Below are 19,042 nucleotides of genomic sequence, written 5' to 3' on the forward strand. Positions count from 1 at the left end.
ATACTCACAGGCATAGATTCTTTATCTGCGGCAAAAAAGACTTATCATTGCATCTTACTGAGTCACATTTCAAACTCTTCTTTGTGTGTGAGAGGTTGCGCGGGAACCTCTGCCTGGTTCTTTTTTTCTTTGATAAATTAAACTTGTATCTACCGGTAATCGTATACGCCTAAGAGGCCTAATCTAACGCGTCTCTCTGTGTTATACTGCCCAATGGTGACCATACATAGCCAAAGTCGCATAATGTGGGGCTGGAATAGATTAATGGCATTTCCATACATTTCAATGGAAGTGTTTTGAGTTACACACAATGTCATGGAACGCTTTAAACTCGTATCTTAAGATTGTAATGGCCAAGGAGTGCTTATTTACTCAACTTTCGAGAGTCCCAAGCATTTATTTAGTCTTTTTGGTTTTTGGAACTGAACTGAAATGAAAACCTTTGCTGTTTTTGTGGACAGACTAAAGCCATATCTAATATAAAAAAATATTGCTTTGACACCATGAGGGACATATTTGAGGCAAGGGAACTAATAGCGGACAAGCTTCATTTCATCAGGCCATATCTTTGTCTAATAGAAAAAGCTTTGCCAGCATCTGTGGGCAATTACAAACCTTTGTTGATGGGATGCTGCAGGGCTCGATCCTCATCCCCTGTAAATATATGTATTTATCCCATTAATATAAATGGAAGGCGGCACGGTGGATGGGTAGGAGGTCTGCCTCACTCTCCTGAGAGTTTAGAGTTCCAGTCTTGTTCTCCCCATGCTTTGCATAGATTTTCTCTTGGTACGCTCTAGCGCCACTGTTTGGCGATAGCTTTTAGCGCTGTTGCTTCCTCAGGTTGCCAGTCAGTGCTCATGACAGCAGACAAGAAAGAGGGAACTAACCTCTTGTGTTAGTGTTTTGTGATTGGATTTGAGAGGTGTTTTGGGGGCTTTGTTATGCCCAATTAGTTGCACACAGCGTCCCTCTCGCCGTTTGATTTCCCTGGTGACTGAGTTGCAAATTGACTTGCCGCCATTTGCAGCCTTTGAGAAGTTTATTAAAGGCAGCGAGGAGTACGTAATAGAACCTGGATTTGAATGCGAGTAAAATGCGGTTTGATTTTTCTTTGACCTTTTGGTGAACCAGGGATGGAGAAGGTAAAGTAAGCGGAGGGCTAATTAGCATGCAAATGACTAGTGAATCTTACAAAAAAGTATTTTGTAGTTGTACTTTTTTTTTTTTATGTCCAAACATAATACATTCTATATACAGAAATGATAAATTTATGTCCAAAAGGGTGGAATAAATACAATAAAAAGACAACTGAAATGGATAAATGAACATTTAACATCACTTTTGCCTTTACTTTTGATGGTGCACACAGCGAGGAGGGGAGTGAAATGAGCCGTTTTCCAAGACTTTCTACTTGAATTTTATAGTTTCTCGCCTTTATCAAATGGCTGGCACTCAGAACTTGCTGTCGTAATGTGTAAAACGGGTTCAACAGACTCTGTGATCATTCAACACATGTCAAAAATCAATTCAAAATAAGAGCGCGCCAATAAAATAGCAGCTTCACTACACTTTATTTGGCCTTATATTGGCTTTTTAGCTGTCCCACTCAAATTATGTTGTGCTTGTTTTGAGTGCAACCGTTAAATAAGTGGTCCAAGAGAGTGAGTTGAAAGTGTGTTATACGGCATGCTTTTATTTTGAAGGTCTGATTGAATTGCAAATGTTGCAGCGCAGACCGGGAGGGTTTTTGTGCTTTGAGTTGTCAATAAAAGCTTGCATTGTGGAATACGACTTGCCATCCGATGAACTCTATACACACAAATTCTCAAATGCTTCGGATAAACGCACATCGATACCAGGAAAAGAATGGCGGAGTCACACTTCAATTTTTTTTTTTTTTTTAAGGAAACTGTCAATCAGTCACACGAAAAGTAAGCCATACATAAACTGAGGTTCCACTCCACGAAAAACATTGTCTGTATAGTTGATAAATGTGTTAAGAATGGTGGCAGTTGAACCCTAGAGGGTATTTAGGACTTTTCCTGTGGCGAAATGTTTTAACTTAGTCAACCCACAAACTCTGTTTTCTGAGAGGGTCAGTCAAAAGTGAGCATTATAATGTTTGTTAAAGGTAGAATTTTTGCGGGCAGCTTTTGCATTGAATCTCATCAGATTCAGCAGGGATTATGAAAAATGAAAGAAAATGACCCCCCAAAAAAAGAGTAAAAGCACCCTCAAACAGAGATGTTGCGCAAGCTCATGACTCCTTCCAGCACCAGTTCACGTATGACCGCAACATCACATTTCTCTTGGGTTATGCTCAGAGATTTGGGTTTTGTATGCATTTAAAAGCCGTGTTGTTTCCATAATTGGACATCTGGGCCATAAAAATTCATTTTTACAGGCTTGTCAAACTTGCCACCCAATTTATGGAGCAGCTTCCAAGCATGGGATTTAGTTGCTTGCTGGAATCGATTTATCTGTCAAAATCCATGTTGAAGTTGTGTATGTTTTTGTGTCCTATTGATTCTAGCCTGCTTTTTTTTTTTTTTTTAAGTGTGGCAAGAAAAGACCCCAAGAACCTCCTCATCCGTTGCGCTTAGACCGCCTCGTTGCTGCAGCGTCTGCCACTTAAAGCCTTCCACCCCGCCCGTCACAACACAATTAAATGGCCCTACTTTGGGCTGATTGCCGCCGTGTTGTCATGGCTACACATCCATTAGCAGACAAGCTGGAGATTTGTTTGACATAAAAGAAGAAGGAAAAAAAAAAGCACTCTGCGTTTGTCTCTTTAAGATGGCGGTGACATTTTCTGCCCAGGAGTGCTTCGTCTGGCGGCCAAAGTGGCAACGCCGCGGCTTGTCCGGCAATTTAGCGGCGGCCAAAGTTGGCTCTGCGAGTGGATCGAAGCCCTTTTTGTAGCTCAGGGTTGAGGGTTCTACTTTGCCTTCAAACCTCATTCTGTGCCTTTTTTTTTTTTTTTCCTTCATTGTCCATGTCGACTCTTTAAAACCAAAAGACTTATCCTTGTATCTGCTCTCACATCTGTTGTTCTGGCAGCTTAACAGATAGCGCGTTAATGCCCTCGCGTAAAGCACTTTAAAGCACCTTAATCTGTCGAAGGCTGAGAAATCCTACGGAATGAAATCCTCTCGCGCTGTCATTGCACGACCGGGTTCACAATGCAGATGTTAGAGTCAAGGTGACCGTGGAAATGAAACGTGCAGAATGCCCGCAAACGCAAGGCCGGACCTCACTAATAATTTTAGAATGGAGTCCAGAAAGGGCAGCCGCAGCGGGTCTTCAGTTTCACCTTCAAAGTCTCCCTTCCCTCCTTTGTTTGTCGTCCTTCAGCCCAGAACTGCTCAGGTCTGCGGACGTGCGGCCAGTGCCTGGAGCAGCCCGAGTGCGGCTGGTGCGGCGACCCCAGCAGCACGGGCAAGGGCCTGTGCACGGAGGGTTCGTACAGGGGGCCCATGAAGAGGCCGACCAAGCAGGGCCAGTCCCACGACATGAGCCTGGAGCCGGGCGTCTGCCCCAAAGAAAAAGGCTACGAGTGGTCCTTCATTCATTGCCCCGGTGAGAAAGCCACTTCCTGTTCGGGTTACGTATTGACTGTCGCGTCTCGTGTTTAAAAAGCTGCTCTTTAATCGGGTGTCTTGTTCCGGCACACGCGGGGAAGGGATCCCTCCCTGCGGACTCGGGCAACCATATGCTTAGCTCGTCATGTAAACGAACCTGATAAGAAACTCACTGCAAGTTGTAATGTGAGAACGTCAGGAGCATCTTGACAAATCCTTGCAGCATATTTTGGAACTTAGTGTTTGAAAAAAAAATCTTCTAAAAGCAGTGATATATTGGAGGAATGTGTCATGATGGGACAAGCCAAACTTGTGTGTTTGTTTAGAAAGTGAACTTAGGAAAAATGTTGTATCATAAATATTAAAGTCGATCAAAATATTAAAATGTACTTATTAGGAAAGCCTATTTATTAATTTATTTTTTTTCCAAAAGTGCTATACAATGCAAGTCTAACTGTTGAAATTAAAAAAATTACACTAGAGACTGAAAAAATGTCTACAAATGTCATTATATAGTATATAGTATATACAAATATAGTTCATGCCACAATGAGTGACGAAATGAATCATGATTTGAAATGACCTCCGACTCCTGATTGTGCCCCGCCTCGCACACACACAGCGTGCCAGTGTAACGGCCACAGCACGTGCGTCAACGGCAGCGTGTGCGAGCAGTGCCGCAACCTGACCACGGGTCTTCACTGTCAGACCTGCATGGCCGGTTACCACGGCGACCCCACCAACGGCGGCAAATGCCAAGGTGAGTCCCTGTTAAAACTCTCGCTGTCAATGTTACATGAATTGGACGAATCAGCGTCGGCAATATAGTTTGTCCGATCTGGTCTTTACCTAAAAGCATCTGCACCATTCAGGTCCAGTCATTTCATCTCTTATCCAACAGATGGCACTATTGGGCATGACTTAGATGGATGCACCGTTTATCTTGGCACTCTAAATGCATATGGCTTCAGGCTAAATGTTCCAAACAAGCAGAGGCTGTTTTCTTTCAGTCATTGAGAGTTGAAACACAATTTTCATCAAAAGACAAGCAAATATCAAGGATCACTGTGTTTGGCTGACATTTTAGCAAGCGGCGATGTGAGAGGGAAGGTCAAACGTTCTCCTTCTGGAGCTTTTGCTTGCATTTCTGCAACAACAACAAAAGAAATAGAAACATGCTTATCTTGAGTGGATGGATGCACACAGTTAGATAATTGAATGACTCATGAGAGTATTTCCTCATATGTTGTTTTGCCTACCAGGCATTTAATAAAAGGGATGGGTGTATTTTAAGACCACAAATGGGAATAAATGAGTTCTTTGGCCTTTTGGGGTCATTATTGACATGCTAAGCAGGTTTTGCTCACATAGCAACATTGTTTCTATTATTGAACTCCACCATGAATGTCAACTTTACAGATGCTAGACGTGTGCGTCGCAAGTTACTTTCTTTTTGAGTCCCCCCCCCCCCCCCCCCCTCACCACAACCTCAGAATGCAGACATCTGGACATCATTCTTCATGAACCAAAATGTAGCTAAACATCAGCTTTACAGATGCCGCGCTTGCTCTGCCGGGCGGTGTGTGCTGTGGTTCAAAACATTAACCGCGACACATGGTGATCTATCATAGTAAAGGTAATTCCTGCTTCCTCGTGCTACCATCTGTATTCTAGTCAATTTGAGGTGCGGTGTTTATATTTTGCAAGTTGACAACGTACATAATTGATTAATTTGCAGGCATGCCTCTCTCCTTGTTTTTTTTGTTTTTTTTTATTGTGTGCATTCATCATTGAAAAAGCATTGCTGAGGAACTGGATGTTGCTTGGAATTTATAAGAAATAACACGGGCGCACACAGCTGGGAGTAGATAACATCTGTTCATGCATAGGCAAATGAGGCTGCAACCTGTAAAGCTACACAGGTGCTCATCAATGAATGAAATATTCCTCTCCTATCACAGCCCGTGGAGGAACCAAATCAAGCCCCATTATATGCCACGTTCTCTAGGTCATTATCCAAAAATGTCGTGGATCCCCACCTCAATCAAGGTTTGAAATGAGGTTGCAATTAATAGCAATTAGCCAAAGCCATTGTTGAGTGGGACGCATGGATTGTTGTTTACGAGCCTCAAAGCAGCGCTTTGTCGCCTGAAATAATCACACGTGCCATCTCCGGGAGGGGCAGTGGGCAAAGATTTGTTTTCAGCGCGGAGAGACACTGTGCCCACTGACCCCCAGCGTAATACACCGCCTTCATGTTTTAAAGCGTAGCGAAGCACGCGTAATGGGCTCCCCAGCCGCGAAACCTGAAAGGACGCCGCGGCACTCAAGCAGCCATCGACTCGTCTTTCACACGTTCAACAACGCGGCTGTTTTTACAGTCAACACACACGCACCTTTGACCAGCCGCCAACACATAGTTTCATGATACGTTCTCTGCTATATGATGATATTTTTTTTAACTTTTTTTTTTTTGGGCGTCCCAATACGGCGCTCAAGATTTCAACATGGGTCTTTAAGCGTTGCTGTGACTATTCCAACTTCCCCATTAGAGCCACTCTGGATCAACACTGGCGGAGGTTGCGCAATTCTAATTGTGCTGTAATGTATTTTAATTCATGAAAAAAGAAAAATCCAGTATGTGACCCTACTTTTCTCTGTTAAACGTCAATACATTGACTTGAAGGCTGGTAGCGATAGGACACTATAGACTTTAGAAGCCTTGTGGGAAATGTATAGACTCGATTGCCCCCTCAGGACAGCCTCATCTCATATGTCAACGGTAGTCCTCTAAGGGGGGTTTGAATGGGAAGACCCTCTCTATTTGCCTTTGCAGTGGTTTAATACAGAAAGAAAAACACCACCTTTTTGTTGTTGTTGATGTCTGTCTCTCATCGACGCTTTTCCATATTCCCACCATCTGTCCCCATCCAGCCTGTAAGTGCAACGGCCATGCGAGTATGTGCCAGGTGCTAACTGGCAAGTGCTTCTGCACCACCAAGGGCATCAAAGGGGACCAGTGCCAGCTGTGAGTAGTGCGCGCACGCACACACACACGCACGCACGCACACATACGCTTAACAACACAAAAATGGCTCAGCTCAGCTCTTCCAATGGCTGCCCTGAACATCATTCAGCCTTCCGAAGCACAATGAAAGCGTGAGATCAAATACGAACTCCACAGTTGAGCTATGTGGAAACGGGAGAACATTCCGACAAATTCTACCACGCGCGTTCCCTAAGCAAATTTTACACGTCAAGGAAATGCTCATCCCTGCTTATTAATTATGACATTTTTCATGTATTTCTCTGGATGAAAGTTGGCAATTTGCAAATCTGTCTTTGGGTTTTCCTTGTAATGAAATCAGACGGAGTGATTAATCGAGCGACAAAAAAAAAAAAAAACGAATAATAAATAGGGGGCAGCGCAAATGAGTTCAGGTTTTTAACGCCAACTTTCAAACAATCTGTGCGTTTGTATCTGTGTAACTGTCGGCCAACAATTCAGTGAGTCATTATTACTGTCAAGGAGAAGTCAGAAGGACACTACAGATAAGCATATACACATTAGGGGGAAATTAATGGGATTTGGATCACATTAAGGCCCCGCTGACTTTCACTCACCTTTTTCCTCCTAATTGCGTAATCAAAGTTGAAAGCTACGAGAGCACCACTCGTATTGGAAGTATAACCTCTGAGGTACATTTGCATCTAATTGTGGCTCATCATGACTTTTTTTTTTTTTTTTATGGCTCAGTCATAAGCGGTGATTGTCTGACCTTAAGAGATCAGCCGCCCCTCCCAACACGACCCTTAAAAGTTGGATTCTCGTTCTTTTACCTTAGTGCTGGAAGAGCGAAAACTGTTGTGTGGTGTTGGTCCGAAAGTGCACATCCAGCATGATTACTGCTGACAGGATCAATTCCCCACCCCGTTGTAGGAGGACCATCCCCACTTAGCTGCCCGCTTTCCCAGTTGTAAGCAAAATGGACGCCAAGGGGTTTTTAATGCAGTTAGAGCAACGGAAGCTGGTCACTGCTCATGCAAATTCATACATTGTGATAAATTCTGCCTAAAATGGCTGTTTTGGGGAAAAATGGCAAAAATGCTGATTCGGGGCTTTTAAAAGTGTTGGGGAGCGAACATCTTGCTGAACTGAATTTGATTCATTTTTTGGGTTTTACTGATTAGCCGTCGACGTTCCAAGCTCGGAAGTCGACTAATCATGAATCTTTTTTTTTTTTTAATTTATTTTTTGTAGAATGTCCTCTTAAATCAACTATGGATTCAGATATAAGAAAGAAGCTTCTAGTTTAAGTACAATGTAGCGACACTGGAGTAGCAGGTCGCTAACAGTTACTATAAATGACTGACTGGAACATTAAAGCAGACCAGACACCAGCAGGCCAATCACATGCCATTTAGTGGAGGGATCTGCCCTCGTACCAGATTTGGGACGCTTCCTGGTGCCCATTACTGATTATCAAATTAAAATGAAGCCAGGAACATTGAACGCACGGATGCATTTTTTTTTTTTTTTTTTTCTAACTCGCAGTCCCATCTCTGACTGATCTGATTAACGTCCTTATGATCTTGCAGTGTTATTTCATTGCAAAGTGATGTTAAGGTATCTAATCTTGAAAATCAAAATACATTTTCACCTTCAAACATTAGCGCGCTCAAGTAATTACCTGTTTCTAGTGTAATCAAATTGGTATATTGATTAACAATTGCGCTCCTGTGCTGCTTGGTGATGTAATTCCCGGTATCTCATTACCTGTAATCAGTCCCCCCCCCCGTCCGTCCGCCGCTCCAACCGCCCTTGTCAGCTCCTCTTCAGCGGTAGCCCTGAAACAAAAGACCTCTGCAAAATGGCGCTGCGTTTTTTGCACATGTGCGTTCACACATGCATGCACCGCGGCCGCGGATGCCATTAGGGCCTCGGCATAATGGACGTCGTAATGAAGTGAGGGTACATTAGCACAGGATGGAATTGTTTTGGTAAACAATAGATGCCGCCCCGTGCTGTGATGAGTACAAAAAGGAGCGTTGAGGTAAATATTTTGCACTTGCGAATGTGTGTTTTAGTCAGGACTGCTTTCTTATTTTTGATTAAATATAAAGATAATCAGTCGGCTTTCGTGAAGGACGACAGACAATGGCTCTTAATGATTACTCAGTTGTCGATTAATTTGATAATCGAATACCTGTCGATTAATCGATTCATTTTGACATCTCATTTTTTCTGTAATGCCTTAAAATGACACAAGATGACACCAAATCCCTGGCGAATAGGACATTTGAAATTAGTGTCAAGGAAGTCTGTTGGGTACATATTAAAGAGCTTTCAATGTCGGGGAAGGGTTAAGTTTAGCCTGCGTTCTTAGCAGACGTTACGGAGCGTATTCATCTGTAAATTGTTTATTTTTACGGGTAATGTAAGATGAGTCAGAAGTGTTTTTCGATCATAGTAGGTATATTTATGGTGTAAACTATAATTCTGACTACTCTGCCCCCAGACAAAAATAGTAGTAAAGAACCATTCATTTATTAACGTTTATTTTAATAAACCAAGTTGCCCTTTTTCATTTAAATTCTCGTTTCTTCTGTTTTCTTGCGGTGCAAAGGTTCAGCTTGGACCTGTGCGCGCAAGCACACAGGTCCAAGCACGCGTTGATTAAATTAAGATACAGCGTAACGACGACGGACCGCAGTTGTGGCGCGTGTGTGCATTCATGCAGGCGGAGATTAAATTAAGATACAGCAGGGAGGAGTTGCATGATACACTTCGCCTTGGACTGCATGGAGGAGTGTTTGTCTGTTCTACAAATGCGAGCGCGCTGAAACGCCTCAGGAGTGATGCCGCGTGAGGGTCGAAAAGCTTGTGGCAGCGTTTGTCTCTCGTCCTTTTGTACAGGCATAAAAGAGCACTCTGGCCTGTCCTTGTCCGTTAAACAGCCAGGCAGCGGAGATCACTCCGATCCACTCACTGACGCTTGCTTGACCTTTTAGATTTGCTGCTTAGAAATGATGTCAAAGTGATACTTGATCATGTCACTTAATACTCTGAAAGCATAGGTTTCCACAGCGTGCATCCGTTAAAATCTATTTGTCATTCTGCCGCTAAAAGCTACCAGGGGGAAAATGGTGCTCGTCCGATCGTCTGGACTGGGCGCACAACAAATTAAAAGCTACTTGTATTTATGATGTGAAACTCAAACGTGTGCCTCCAATAATTGCTGGGCACTCCTTGAAGAAACTCCTAACCAGTTACTATTTCATGACACACAGTAGACTTGTTGCGAATGGGTTTCTGCTCAGTTGCAGCCAATATTCGTCTTATTTTTTTAATATGCTTTATCGAAATACAAGAGACGCATAAAACAGAAGTTGCCCTTAATGGTTCATAACTGCCACCTTCAGTGTAATAACCGAGTCACCTTTTCAGCTCAGTGGCCTGCCCTCCTGCGCGCAATCTCCTCTATGACCCTTTGATTGTGCGTTATCGTCCTAACAACGCATAAAATACAACAACCGTGACACAAATGCATCGCCATAATGGATATTCACAAGCTTAAATGGTCTCTTTTACCGCATTGTAGCGTACGTGTATGCTACATAATAATAACCCATCTACCAGGTTAAAGTGCAGCAATGTTACGGCCATGACTTCAGACTGTACCCTGGACCATTAAATGCATAAAAGCTTCCAGGGAAGGAAGGAGCGATGCAGAGGGGAGGGAAACAGGTAAAGAACACCGCATCCCAATGAACCCTGCCATATGTTCCGGCTCATAATTGAGGCTATGCATTAGGGCTGTGCATCTCCATCAATGAGGCTGATCATGATGTGATGCACATCTCCACGATACACCTGCAACCAAGCGATGCGTATAGAGCAAGGTTATTGTAGTTAACGAAAACTAACAACATAAATAAAAATGGGAAGGGAAAAAAAACCAAAAAACTTTGCTTACCGCAATAAAAAAAACCTAATAAACAGACTGAAACTGTGTCTTAGATTATAAAACAAATGAAAAGTATCTATAGTTTATAGCAAAAATGTTCTTTGTTTTTGTCAGTTGTTACCATACATGAACTTTTTTTCTTCAATTCACTTGCTAAACTGCAGTGCAACTGTATCCCAAAAAAGGCTGATAGATGCCGGTGAGTCATAGCGTGATTAAAATGATCTGACATTCTCTCTCTGATAGCAAATCAAACCTCGCAAGTACTGCTGTCATCGTCTCACTCACATTCCGAGTGTTTGCGCCGCGCTGGGCGGCGTTTAGTCATGCCACTTTCCATCTTTGCCGTTCAGATGGTGTGTGTGTGTGTGCGTCTGTTTTTTTGCGAGATGCTACAGACGCCGCGGGCTTGAAAACCAGAACGTCTGTCAAATAACAACAATGGCTCAGAGGCGAACACAACCGAGTAATTGCCCATCCAGCACCTTTTTTTTTTTTTTTTTTTTTTTTTCCCCCCCGCTCACACCCCATTTTTAGCCCCCTGAGTTAGGACCCTCATTAGTGGCGCTCATAGATTAATTGGCCCTCAGTTTACAGTCATTTCACACAGGCCATATGTTAATTGCAGGCTTATTATTGCCTCATTGTGTTTCGAGGGTAACTTGAATTTAAAGCCTAGTTTGAGAATGCACTGATAAACGGAATGCAGCAGAAGTACATTTATAGATATTTTTGTTTCAGCACAAGGAGTGCAATTTATTTGCTGGAGTGTGCCGTTTGGCCAATGTCCTCGACTGGGACTTCTTTGAGTATCTCTTCAGTTTAGACTAAGTTTTTATTTTTTTACTGCTTTGTTTGGATGCATGCTGACACCCATCTAGCGATATCTCCCCTGCCGCTTAACTTCTTTTTGAGACGAATCCAAAATGGCAGATGAGAGCCAGTTTGCTTAGAGCCCTGCAAAGATGTTCTCCCCCAGGTTCTGATTATCAAATGCCAACATATGAGTTATTAAAAATGATACAAAACAAGGTTTGTGTAGCCTTTGGCGGCTTGCTCACTTGTGCTTCATCTCCAAAATATGATCATTTACATATTGTGCATTTTAATATGAATAATTCACCTGGAGTTGGCACACGATGTTGACATTGTAGGATTATATTTACGATTTACATAAGTTTTCCACTGCAAGGGTTTAATTGGATTTTACTGCATTGATGTTCGAAGCTTCAACTCTGATCGGACCATATGTTAAGTTTTCATGTCACCGGGCTGATTTTGATGAAATTGCGAAATGATGCAGCAGAGTCTACGTAAGTGTTGTACACTCATCTGGCTCCCTGTTCTTTTTCCCTCTCTGCAGGTGTGACTCAGAAAACCGTTACCTTGGCAATCCACTCAGGGGAACCTGTTATTGTGAGTACATTTCCACCGCACTTACACACGCAATACATACAGTACTTGATTATTCCTGGCCGCACTGTCTCGGCTCTTGCCAGCCTCGTTACTTCAAGCCCGGCGCTCGGCGGCAGATGGGCCGTCTTAGCGCTTTGCCACCCGCCGTGCTTGTTCGCTGACAGAATGACTTGTCGTGAAAATGTCAAGCGCATCATGAGGAGTGAGCGATCTGAGCTAATGAAGGGGACGGAGGAGGAGGAGGAGGAGGACTTCTCCACAGGGCTTTGAGCACACTCAGTCACCCACCTTCTTCTTTACTAATTTAGATCAGAGTTGTCATACTTGCTTCATCATCATTGGCCACGTTGTTGTTATGACCTCAGAGCTGACGTATAACAGTGAAACCACATAATCGTTATAGGGGTGTAACGGTATGCCTAAAATCTACTTTGATTGTCTCATAAGGTGGCGCGAGATCATTTATAGATTTAAAAATAAATGAAAGAATCTTAAAATGAACTGTTAATTGAACAGGGAGTCCGTGAAGGGAGGACATAATTGGAGTTATGTGCTCCCTCTTATGAGCACCAGTTTGAAGGCAAGCAGCAGTATTTTGGAGCAACTCGAGACACTTGAGGGAGGTCTTGCTGACTCCAAAATGGATTACTGTTTCTTTGTGCTGTTGTGAAAGGAGAGGCTTTACTTTAGCCAGCTGCCTAATATTTAAAAAAAAAAGTGGATTTAATAACTCAAACAATTTGCTAGTCCAATTTAAAAATCACTGTCCAATTTAATGTATCACAGCCATTTATTGTTTTTTTTTTTCTATTTATCGTATTGTTTGTAAAGTGCTTTGTTACAGCTCTAGCTGTTATGAAATGCGCTACATAAATAAAATTGTATTGTATTGTACCATGCTTTCTTAAGCGGGAACATAGGAGTGGCAAATCCAATGAAAACAGCAGGGGCCCCAATATTGAACCCTGTGGAATACCATGCCACGTAGGATCTAAAGCACTCTAGACCGCTACCACTAATGCCCACCTGGTGCTGCAAATGAGGCAACAGAATACTGTGGTCTACTGAATCAAATGCGGCAATCAGATCAAGGAGCAAACAGTAGAAAACTCTCACCGGCCACACAAAATGATGCAAATGGACAGATCTGTCCTGCAGGCTTCGAGTTTGACACGTGTGATCTAGAGACGAAAAGTGATGTTGACTTCGAGGAGTGTGCCCTGCACCCCGATAGCTGCATAGTTGAATGTATGGAGTCACTGGTGTTGACTTGTATCTTTGCGCTTGAGCCACTGCCCTTCAGAGTGCATCATATATGAATATATTTTCCCCTATGTCATACTCGAGACAACGGAGCTTCGGCCAAGCTTTTGTCCCCTTTTGAAATGCCATCGCGTGACACCAAGCTCAATGAGAAGACAGGAAGTTCAGGCCCTGAGCTTGTTTTAACCTCTCCGCATCACCAACGCTTGCTCTTGAGCTCTCTGTTACGGACTGAACACATTGGGAATGCTCCTCGTGGCTGGAGCGAAGGCGGTACTCAAATGCAAACTGTCACTCCGTTGAAGCATTTATCTTTTACACGCTTAAATCTAAAAATGCACGTCACGTGTCTTTTTCTGAACACTGAACTTGTGGGCTGGTGTAAATTGGACCGAAAATGTCGTCATAAAGGAACAGCAGTGGTTAAAAATAAATGAAAAAAAAATACTTCAATGTAATTGAATGCATTCATTTTTTATTGCCACAGTCACCCTATCCCAGTGGTACTGCTGGACTGATTTCCATATAGATGATTGCACGAACAGTGGCTGAAAGTAGTGCGACGAAAGTCAGACCGAGAAGCAAAAGCTGCAGAGAAGCCGAAGGAGAATTGCTGAATGGCAATTAAAAAAAAAAAAAAATTGTTGGACCGTGATAGACAAACAAAACTAATGAATTGAATTTGACAAAATGTAGGATGAAAGTTGGGACTGTGCATGTGTTAATTATAGTCTTTGTCAGTTACTGTGTAAAATCAAAGTACAAAGGCAGCAACATGTATAGCAAATGGTGATAAAATTATACCGTTGTTTATTAATCATTGTTAAGAGGTGTTGGAGCCTTGTGTATAAGTTGTATTTTTGCACTCAGCTCGACGAGAAAATTGGACACCCTGATTGCAGCTAATGGATTTGATTACAATCAAGTTTGGAGTTTACTTCATCTTCACCAGTCAGACTCTTGCTCAGACCTTTGTTTTGATATTTGCAGTCAAAATTTGCCTATCAATAGGTTGCCATTTTGAAGCTTTATCAGCTTTCGAGTCACTGTGTTGTCCAATACAAAGACGCCACACCATCAGGCTTTGCCGAGTTCGAATAATGTGCCTTCTACATTTCTCCAACAGACAACCTGCTGATCGACTACCAGTTCACCTTTAGTCTCATCCAAGAAGATGATAACCACTACACGGCCATCAACTTCATGGCCTCGCCCGAACAGGTTAATGTCAAGCAATTAATTCGCAAGACTCACTGCTAGCATGCTTTTCAAGAAGTGACTCAGTAGTAATTGTCAACTCTGATGGGACTTCATGTTGTGCCCGGTTCCCACTTTGCTCCCTTCAGGCTGGGTGACATGAGTGCAGCAATCACAAGTCAATTATCGCCCTATTTAACGCCATCGATGACGACTCGATGACTCGCTCACTGTTTTTCCATGAGAAGGAGCTCCAAATGTATTCTCGGCTTGCTGATACATGACGCAGTTTCATAAGCTTCCCGTGTTCAATAGGCAACCTTTTGCTTCATGTGGTGTTTTTGCCTGATATCTCGTCTTCTTTGTTGAAAGGCCAACAAGAACTTGGACATGTCGATTAATGCCTCCAACAACTTCAACCTCAATATCACCTGGTCTGTTGGATCAACAGGTATTTACTCTAAACTATGCAGTGCTGTACTGTGGTAGCCCGAAGTTGGATGTAGTGAGGCTGGTAGAACACAATTTCCCATTTTTTTTCTATCTGAAATAACATGTTTCAGAGTCAAAACTTTGGCCATCAAGCAGTGTTTAAATTTAAAAACATGAACAGTATTAGACGTCGGCCAGTTCAATAATAATACCTTGAAAGCCATAAAACACTCGCTTAACTTTAATGACCATCAAGGAGGGGTAGTAAATGTCATCAGTGGCACTGATGCGTCTCATTTTTAAATATTAACTGCCACACAAATATAAAATGAAATTAACCGTGGTTTACATGTAATGTAAAACATTTCCGGTCAGCAGCTACGGACAAAAGTCGAGGCAAGGCAGCTTTATTAATGCGCATTGCATACACAAAATAACTGGATGTGCGTCACACAATTAAAAGTCGAATATTTAAAATCATTTTCAAACAAGCCAGTTAAAAGACATTAAAAAAAAAAAAAAAAAAAAGAAGCTAACCCAGCAGTATTTATCTTGTTTAAGCTAGACAAGCCGACTGGTTATTAACCAGTGTCTACTTTTCCTGCTAGCATGACGCCAACTTAGGGTGTTGTAAAAAGAGCAAAAAAAACATTCTTTTTAAATCTACGTCTAGTGGCAAATCGGTCGCTCATGTAAAGGCATCCAAGGACACTGCAGCCATCCACTTCTGCTGTGTTTATCTCCTGCCCTTCCTTCCACCTCCACCCAAGCCCGTCGCCACCTTCTCTGTCCACATCACACCTGACATGTCCCCCCCCCCCCCACCGCTTAAAAACACGCAATGCTCCTCTGCAGCCACCGTAACCTTTTTCGGAGTGCTGTCGTTAATGTTTGCCGTTAGGTGCCCACCGGTCCCATCTCCCCCCCTCGCGAACGATATTTTGTCTCTGAAGTCATGATGGAGCCTCTTCACAATTGACAAGAGCCTTAAGCGCCTTTGGGTGGAGGTGGCGGTGGCGGTTGTGGTGGTGGTGGTGGTGCAGGAGGGTGATTTCAATTAAGATAAACACGCGCACGTCGCCACACTCAAGCTGTCATTTTCTGTTCTTTTGTTTCCCAGCGCTGGGTTGGAATGTCAATGACTTGAGGCCATTGACACGAGCGTGACTGCGAAATGACTGGAAACATTTAAATATATGTAAAGTGGAATGTTTGCCAGAGCTCATGCTTGGAAATTGGTTTGTGTGCATGTCGCCATGATGGAGACGGCTATTAGCGCATTCTCATCCAATGGCGTAGCGTACTTTCCACATGTGAACTAAAAGGCAACACCTGCAGCTACGCATGGACGTTTTTAACGAATACATTCAAACACGCCGACTTGATTGTATTTATTGTATTGCTCACAGTCCTGACCGATGATATTGGCGTCCTTTGCGGGGCCCATATGTTAAAAAATGCATCATCTATTGGCTTAAATCACATACCAAGGGTTCTCAAACTGAAAGGTTCCACAGTACCATTTACATTTCATTGACTGTATAATTAAAAATCACTTAAGTGGTAGTTTACAATGTTAAAGAGGGAAGTCTCAGCCAAACATTTTTTTATCAAGAATATGTTTTATGCAAGTCCACTAGTTGAAACAAGGCATTCTGATAAATATATCCTTTGTGGAATAAGAGTTAATCCACTCCTTTTTAGCCAGTTCAGAATGCCGTGTTTCAACTAGTGGGCCTGCTGGTAACATATTCTTGAAAAAAATATCTTCGGGTTGATTTCCGCTTTAATGTTCCATCAATTTGCCATCTCCAAAATGTTCAGTTGTGCTTTCTTTTGGCCAACAGCTGGCACCATCTCAGGCGAGGAGGTGCCCATCGTGTCCAAGACCAACATCAAGGAATACAGAGACAGCTTTTCCTGTGAGAAGTTTACTTTCAGGAGCAACCCCAACATCACTTTTTATGTCTACGTCAGTAACTTCTCGTGGCCCATCAAGATTCAGGTACGGTTGCTTTTCGTGGTGACCTTGGAGCAATCCAATTTGTCCAGATAACACGTTTATGCTGGTCTTGCATTTGGAACACTGTTTGTTTAATCCTATATTGCTCGGGCTAATTTTGACTCCACTTTTTAAGAACAAATATAGTAGACCAACTGGTGAACCATCCGATCTGTTCAGGTTTTCATATTTGTACATTGTAATGCGATGGAACTTGGAAAGTCGAACACAAAAGCAGATTTTTTTTGTTTTTTTTACCCATAGAAAATAATTCAAATCGAAATAATTCATTCCAGGGTCAAAACCTAAACATTTGTGTTGTAACTGAGAACTTGGTTATCATTCTTAATTGTCATATGTCTAAACAAGTTAAACACCTTAACATAAGTGATATGTTAACGGCTAGTTCTGACTTTGACTTTGCCGGTTCCACTGTAAGGACATGGCCTTACAAGTAAAATTCCATTTTATTTGGTTATTTTATCGGCTATATTTGCCCGTTTCCCTGTTCAGGTGTTTTTCCAATGGAGACCAACAACGTTTTAAAACAACATACAGTCGCTTTTTGCAAATCATTTTGGCTTCTGTGGTATTGATTTTCGTATTTGTCGTGGCCCTCTCTTTCACACGGTAGATTGGTGGACCGTAGTGGGGTAGTATGTTTAGGGTGAGCTCATCTATAGAGGTGTTCCATTAATAGTTTTCTATTAAATTCCCTGGCAACCAATAGCTTATTTATGGTCCGGCTTGAGCTGTTAAAGCCGCGTCGGGAATCAGATAATAAGGTCTTTTTCTTGCATGCCTGTATGAGGCGGCAGCTGAAATGAAATCCAATTTAAAGCTTTCCAAAGGGCCAAACCTACTAATTGCTTTAAAAAGTGGGAAAACACAGAAGGTATTTTCCAGAGCCACTTTTAAGATTTCAGTGGAATTGTTACGACAGCGCTCAATTTAAAGAAAGTGACGCTAACGCCAAATGTTTTCAGTGTTCCACAAATGATTCCATTGATCCGCTATAGATGTCTTGAAACTGAATTAACCCGCAACATATTACTTTGACCCCCACATTATGTGAAAATCCAGGAGACTATATCTACTCCTTCCCACTTTTTAGAAAGTCAACAACACGTCAATGCGCGCTGTTGTGAGTCGCGTTAGCCATGTCACCGCACATCACACCAGTGACTCCAATTTTTTTTTTCTGTCAATATATAAAGATAAAAGGTGGCAGACTTTTATGAAGGTTTCGAAGTTGACTCCTCTGTCATGAGTGATTTTTTTTTTTACTTCATTTTTCTCAGGCTTCTTCCCCCTTCCCTGGAGAGGTTTACTTCACACACGTTCTGTATTAATAGATTGAAACCAACTATCTGTACCTAAATAAACATTCGTATTTGCTACTCATCCGCATTCAAAGCGGCAAACGTGCGACAACAAATCAATCCCTTAACGCATACCCGCGCTCCGCTGCACAACGCCACGTGTTGCCCCTGAAGGGATCGGGCTGCTGTTGACATTGTGTGTCTGTGTCTAAATGCTTTCAGGGCAGAATGCCTCCGAAGCGTCTACAGTAGATAATGACGTGTCACCGTGATGCGGCCTGTCACACAGCTGCCCTTGCTTCCCCCCCCCCTTAACCACACACACACACACATCCTGCTTCTGTTTGACAAAAGCAAGAATATGCTCCGGACAGATTATTCCGGAACCACAGACATGCATAATAACTTCCAGTATTAGGAACTGTTTACTCCACCAGCCGATATCCTATTAATTCAAATGGTGGTCGTCACTCTAATCAACACTGTGCGCCGGAGCAGTTGATGAATTTTGATTCCAGAAATAAAAAATCTTCCTTGTCAAATATGGTGCCCTCCATAAATATCGGGACAGCAAGCTCAGTTCCTTTGTTTTTGTTATATACTGAAGCCATTTTGGGATTTACATGTGGATGTGTGTAACGACTGAGGACAGAGTAGCTTTGGTTTGAAGCCACCCACTTTCCAAGTGAGCAAAAGTATTGGAATTTACTAAAAGTGAATAACATTTCATATTTGGTGGCATAGCCCTTACTTGCAATAATGGCGTCAAGCCGCCTACGGCTGAAGTCAATCATTACAATTGATTTCATCGTTTGAAATGTTTTTCCAGGCCTTTACTGCAACCTCTCTCAACTCTTG

The 19,042-nt window shown here is 42.5% G+C and overlaps 1 protein-coding gene across 3 annotated transcripts in view; it reads left to right on the forward strand.

Moving 5' to 3' along the window:
• atrnl1b (attractin-like 1b) overlaps positions 1 to 19,042 on the forward strand; it is a 68,375-nt gene that overhangs the window by 36,524 nt on the left and 12,809 nt on the right. For all 3 annotated transcript variants that reach the window (XM_086017211.1, XM_086017209.1, XM_086017208.1), the window contains 7 exons: positions 3,358 to 3,582; positions 4,207 to 4,344; positions 6,519 to 6,612; positions 11,916 to 11,968; positions 14,358 to 14,452; positions 14,801 to 14,879; positions 16,708 to 16,865. In XM_086017211.1, the coding sequence (XP_085873337.1) occupies positions 3,358 to 3,582; positions 4,207 to 4,344; positions 6,519 to 6,612; positions 11,916 to 11,968; positions 14,358 to 14,452; positions 14,801 to 14,879; positions 16,708 to 16,865 (842 nt within the window). The remainder of the gene's footprint in view (positions 1 to 3,357; positions 3,583 to 4,206; positions 4,345 to 6,518; positions 6,613 to 11,915; positions 11,969 to 14,357; positions 14,453 to 14,800; positions 14,880 to 16,707; positions 16,866 to 19,042) is intronic.

This window comes from Filicampus tigris, chromosome 19 (genome assembly GCF_054856515.1).
Source record: "Filicampus tigris isolate MCC_2025a chromosome 19, RoL_Ftig_1.0, whole genome shotgun sequence".
In the NCBI taxonomy this organism is placed as follows: Eukaryota; Metazoa; Chordata; class Actinopteri; order Syngnathiformes; family Syngnathidae; genus Filicampus; species Filicampus tigris.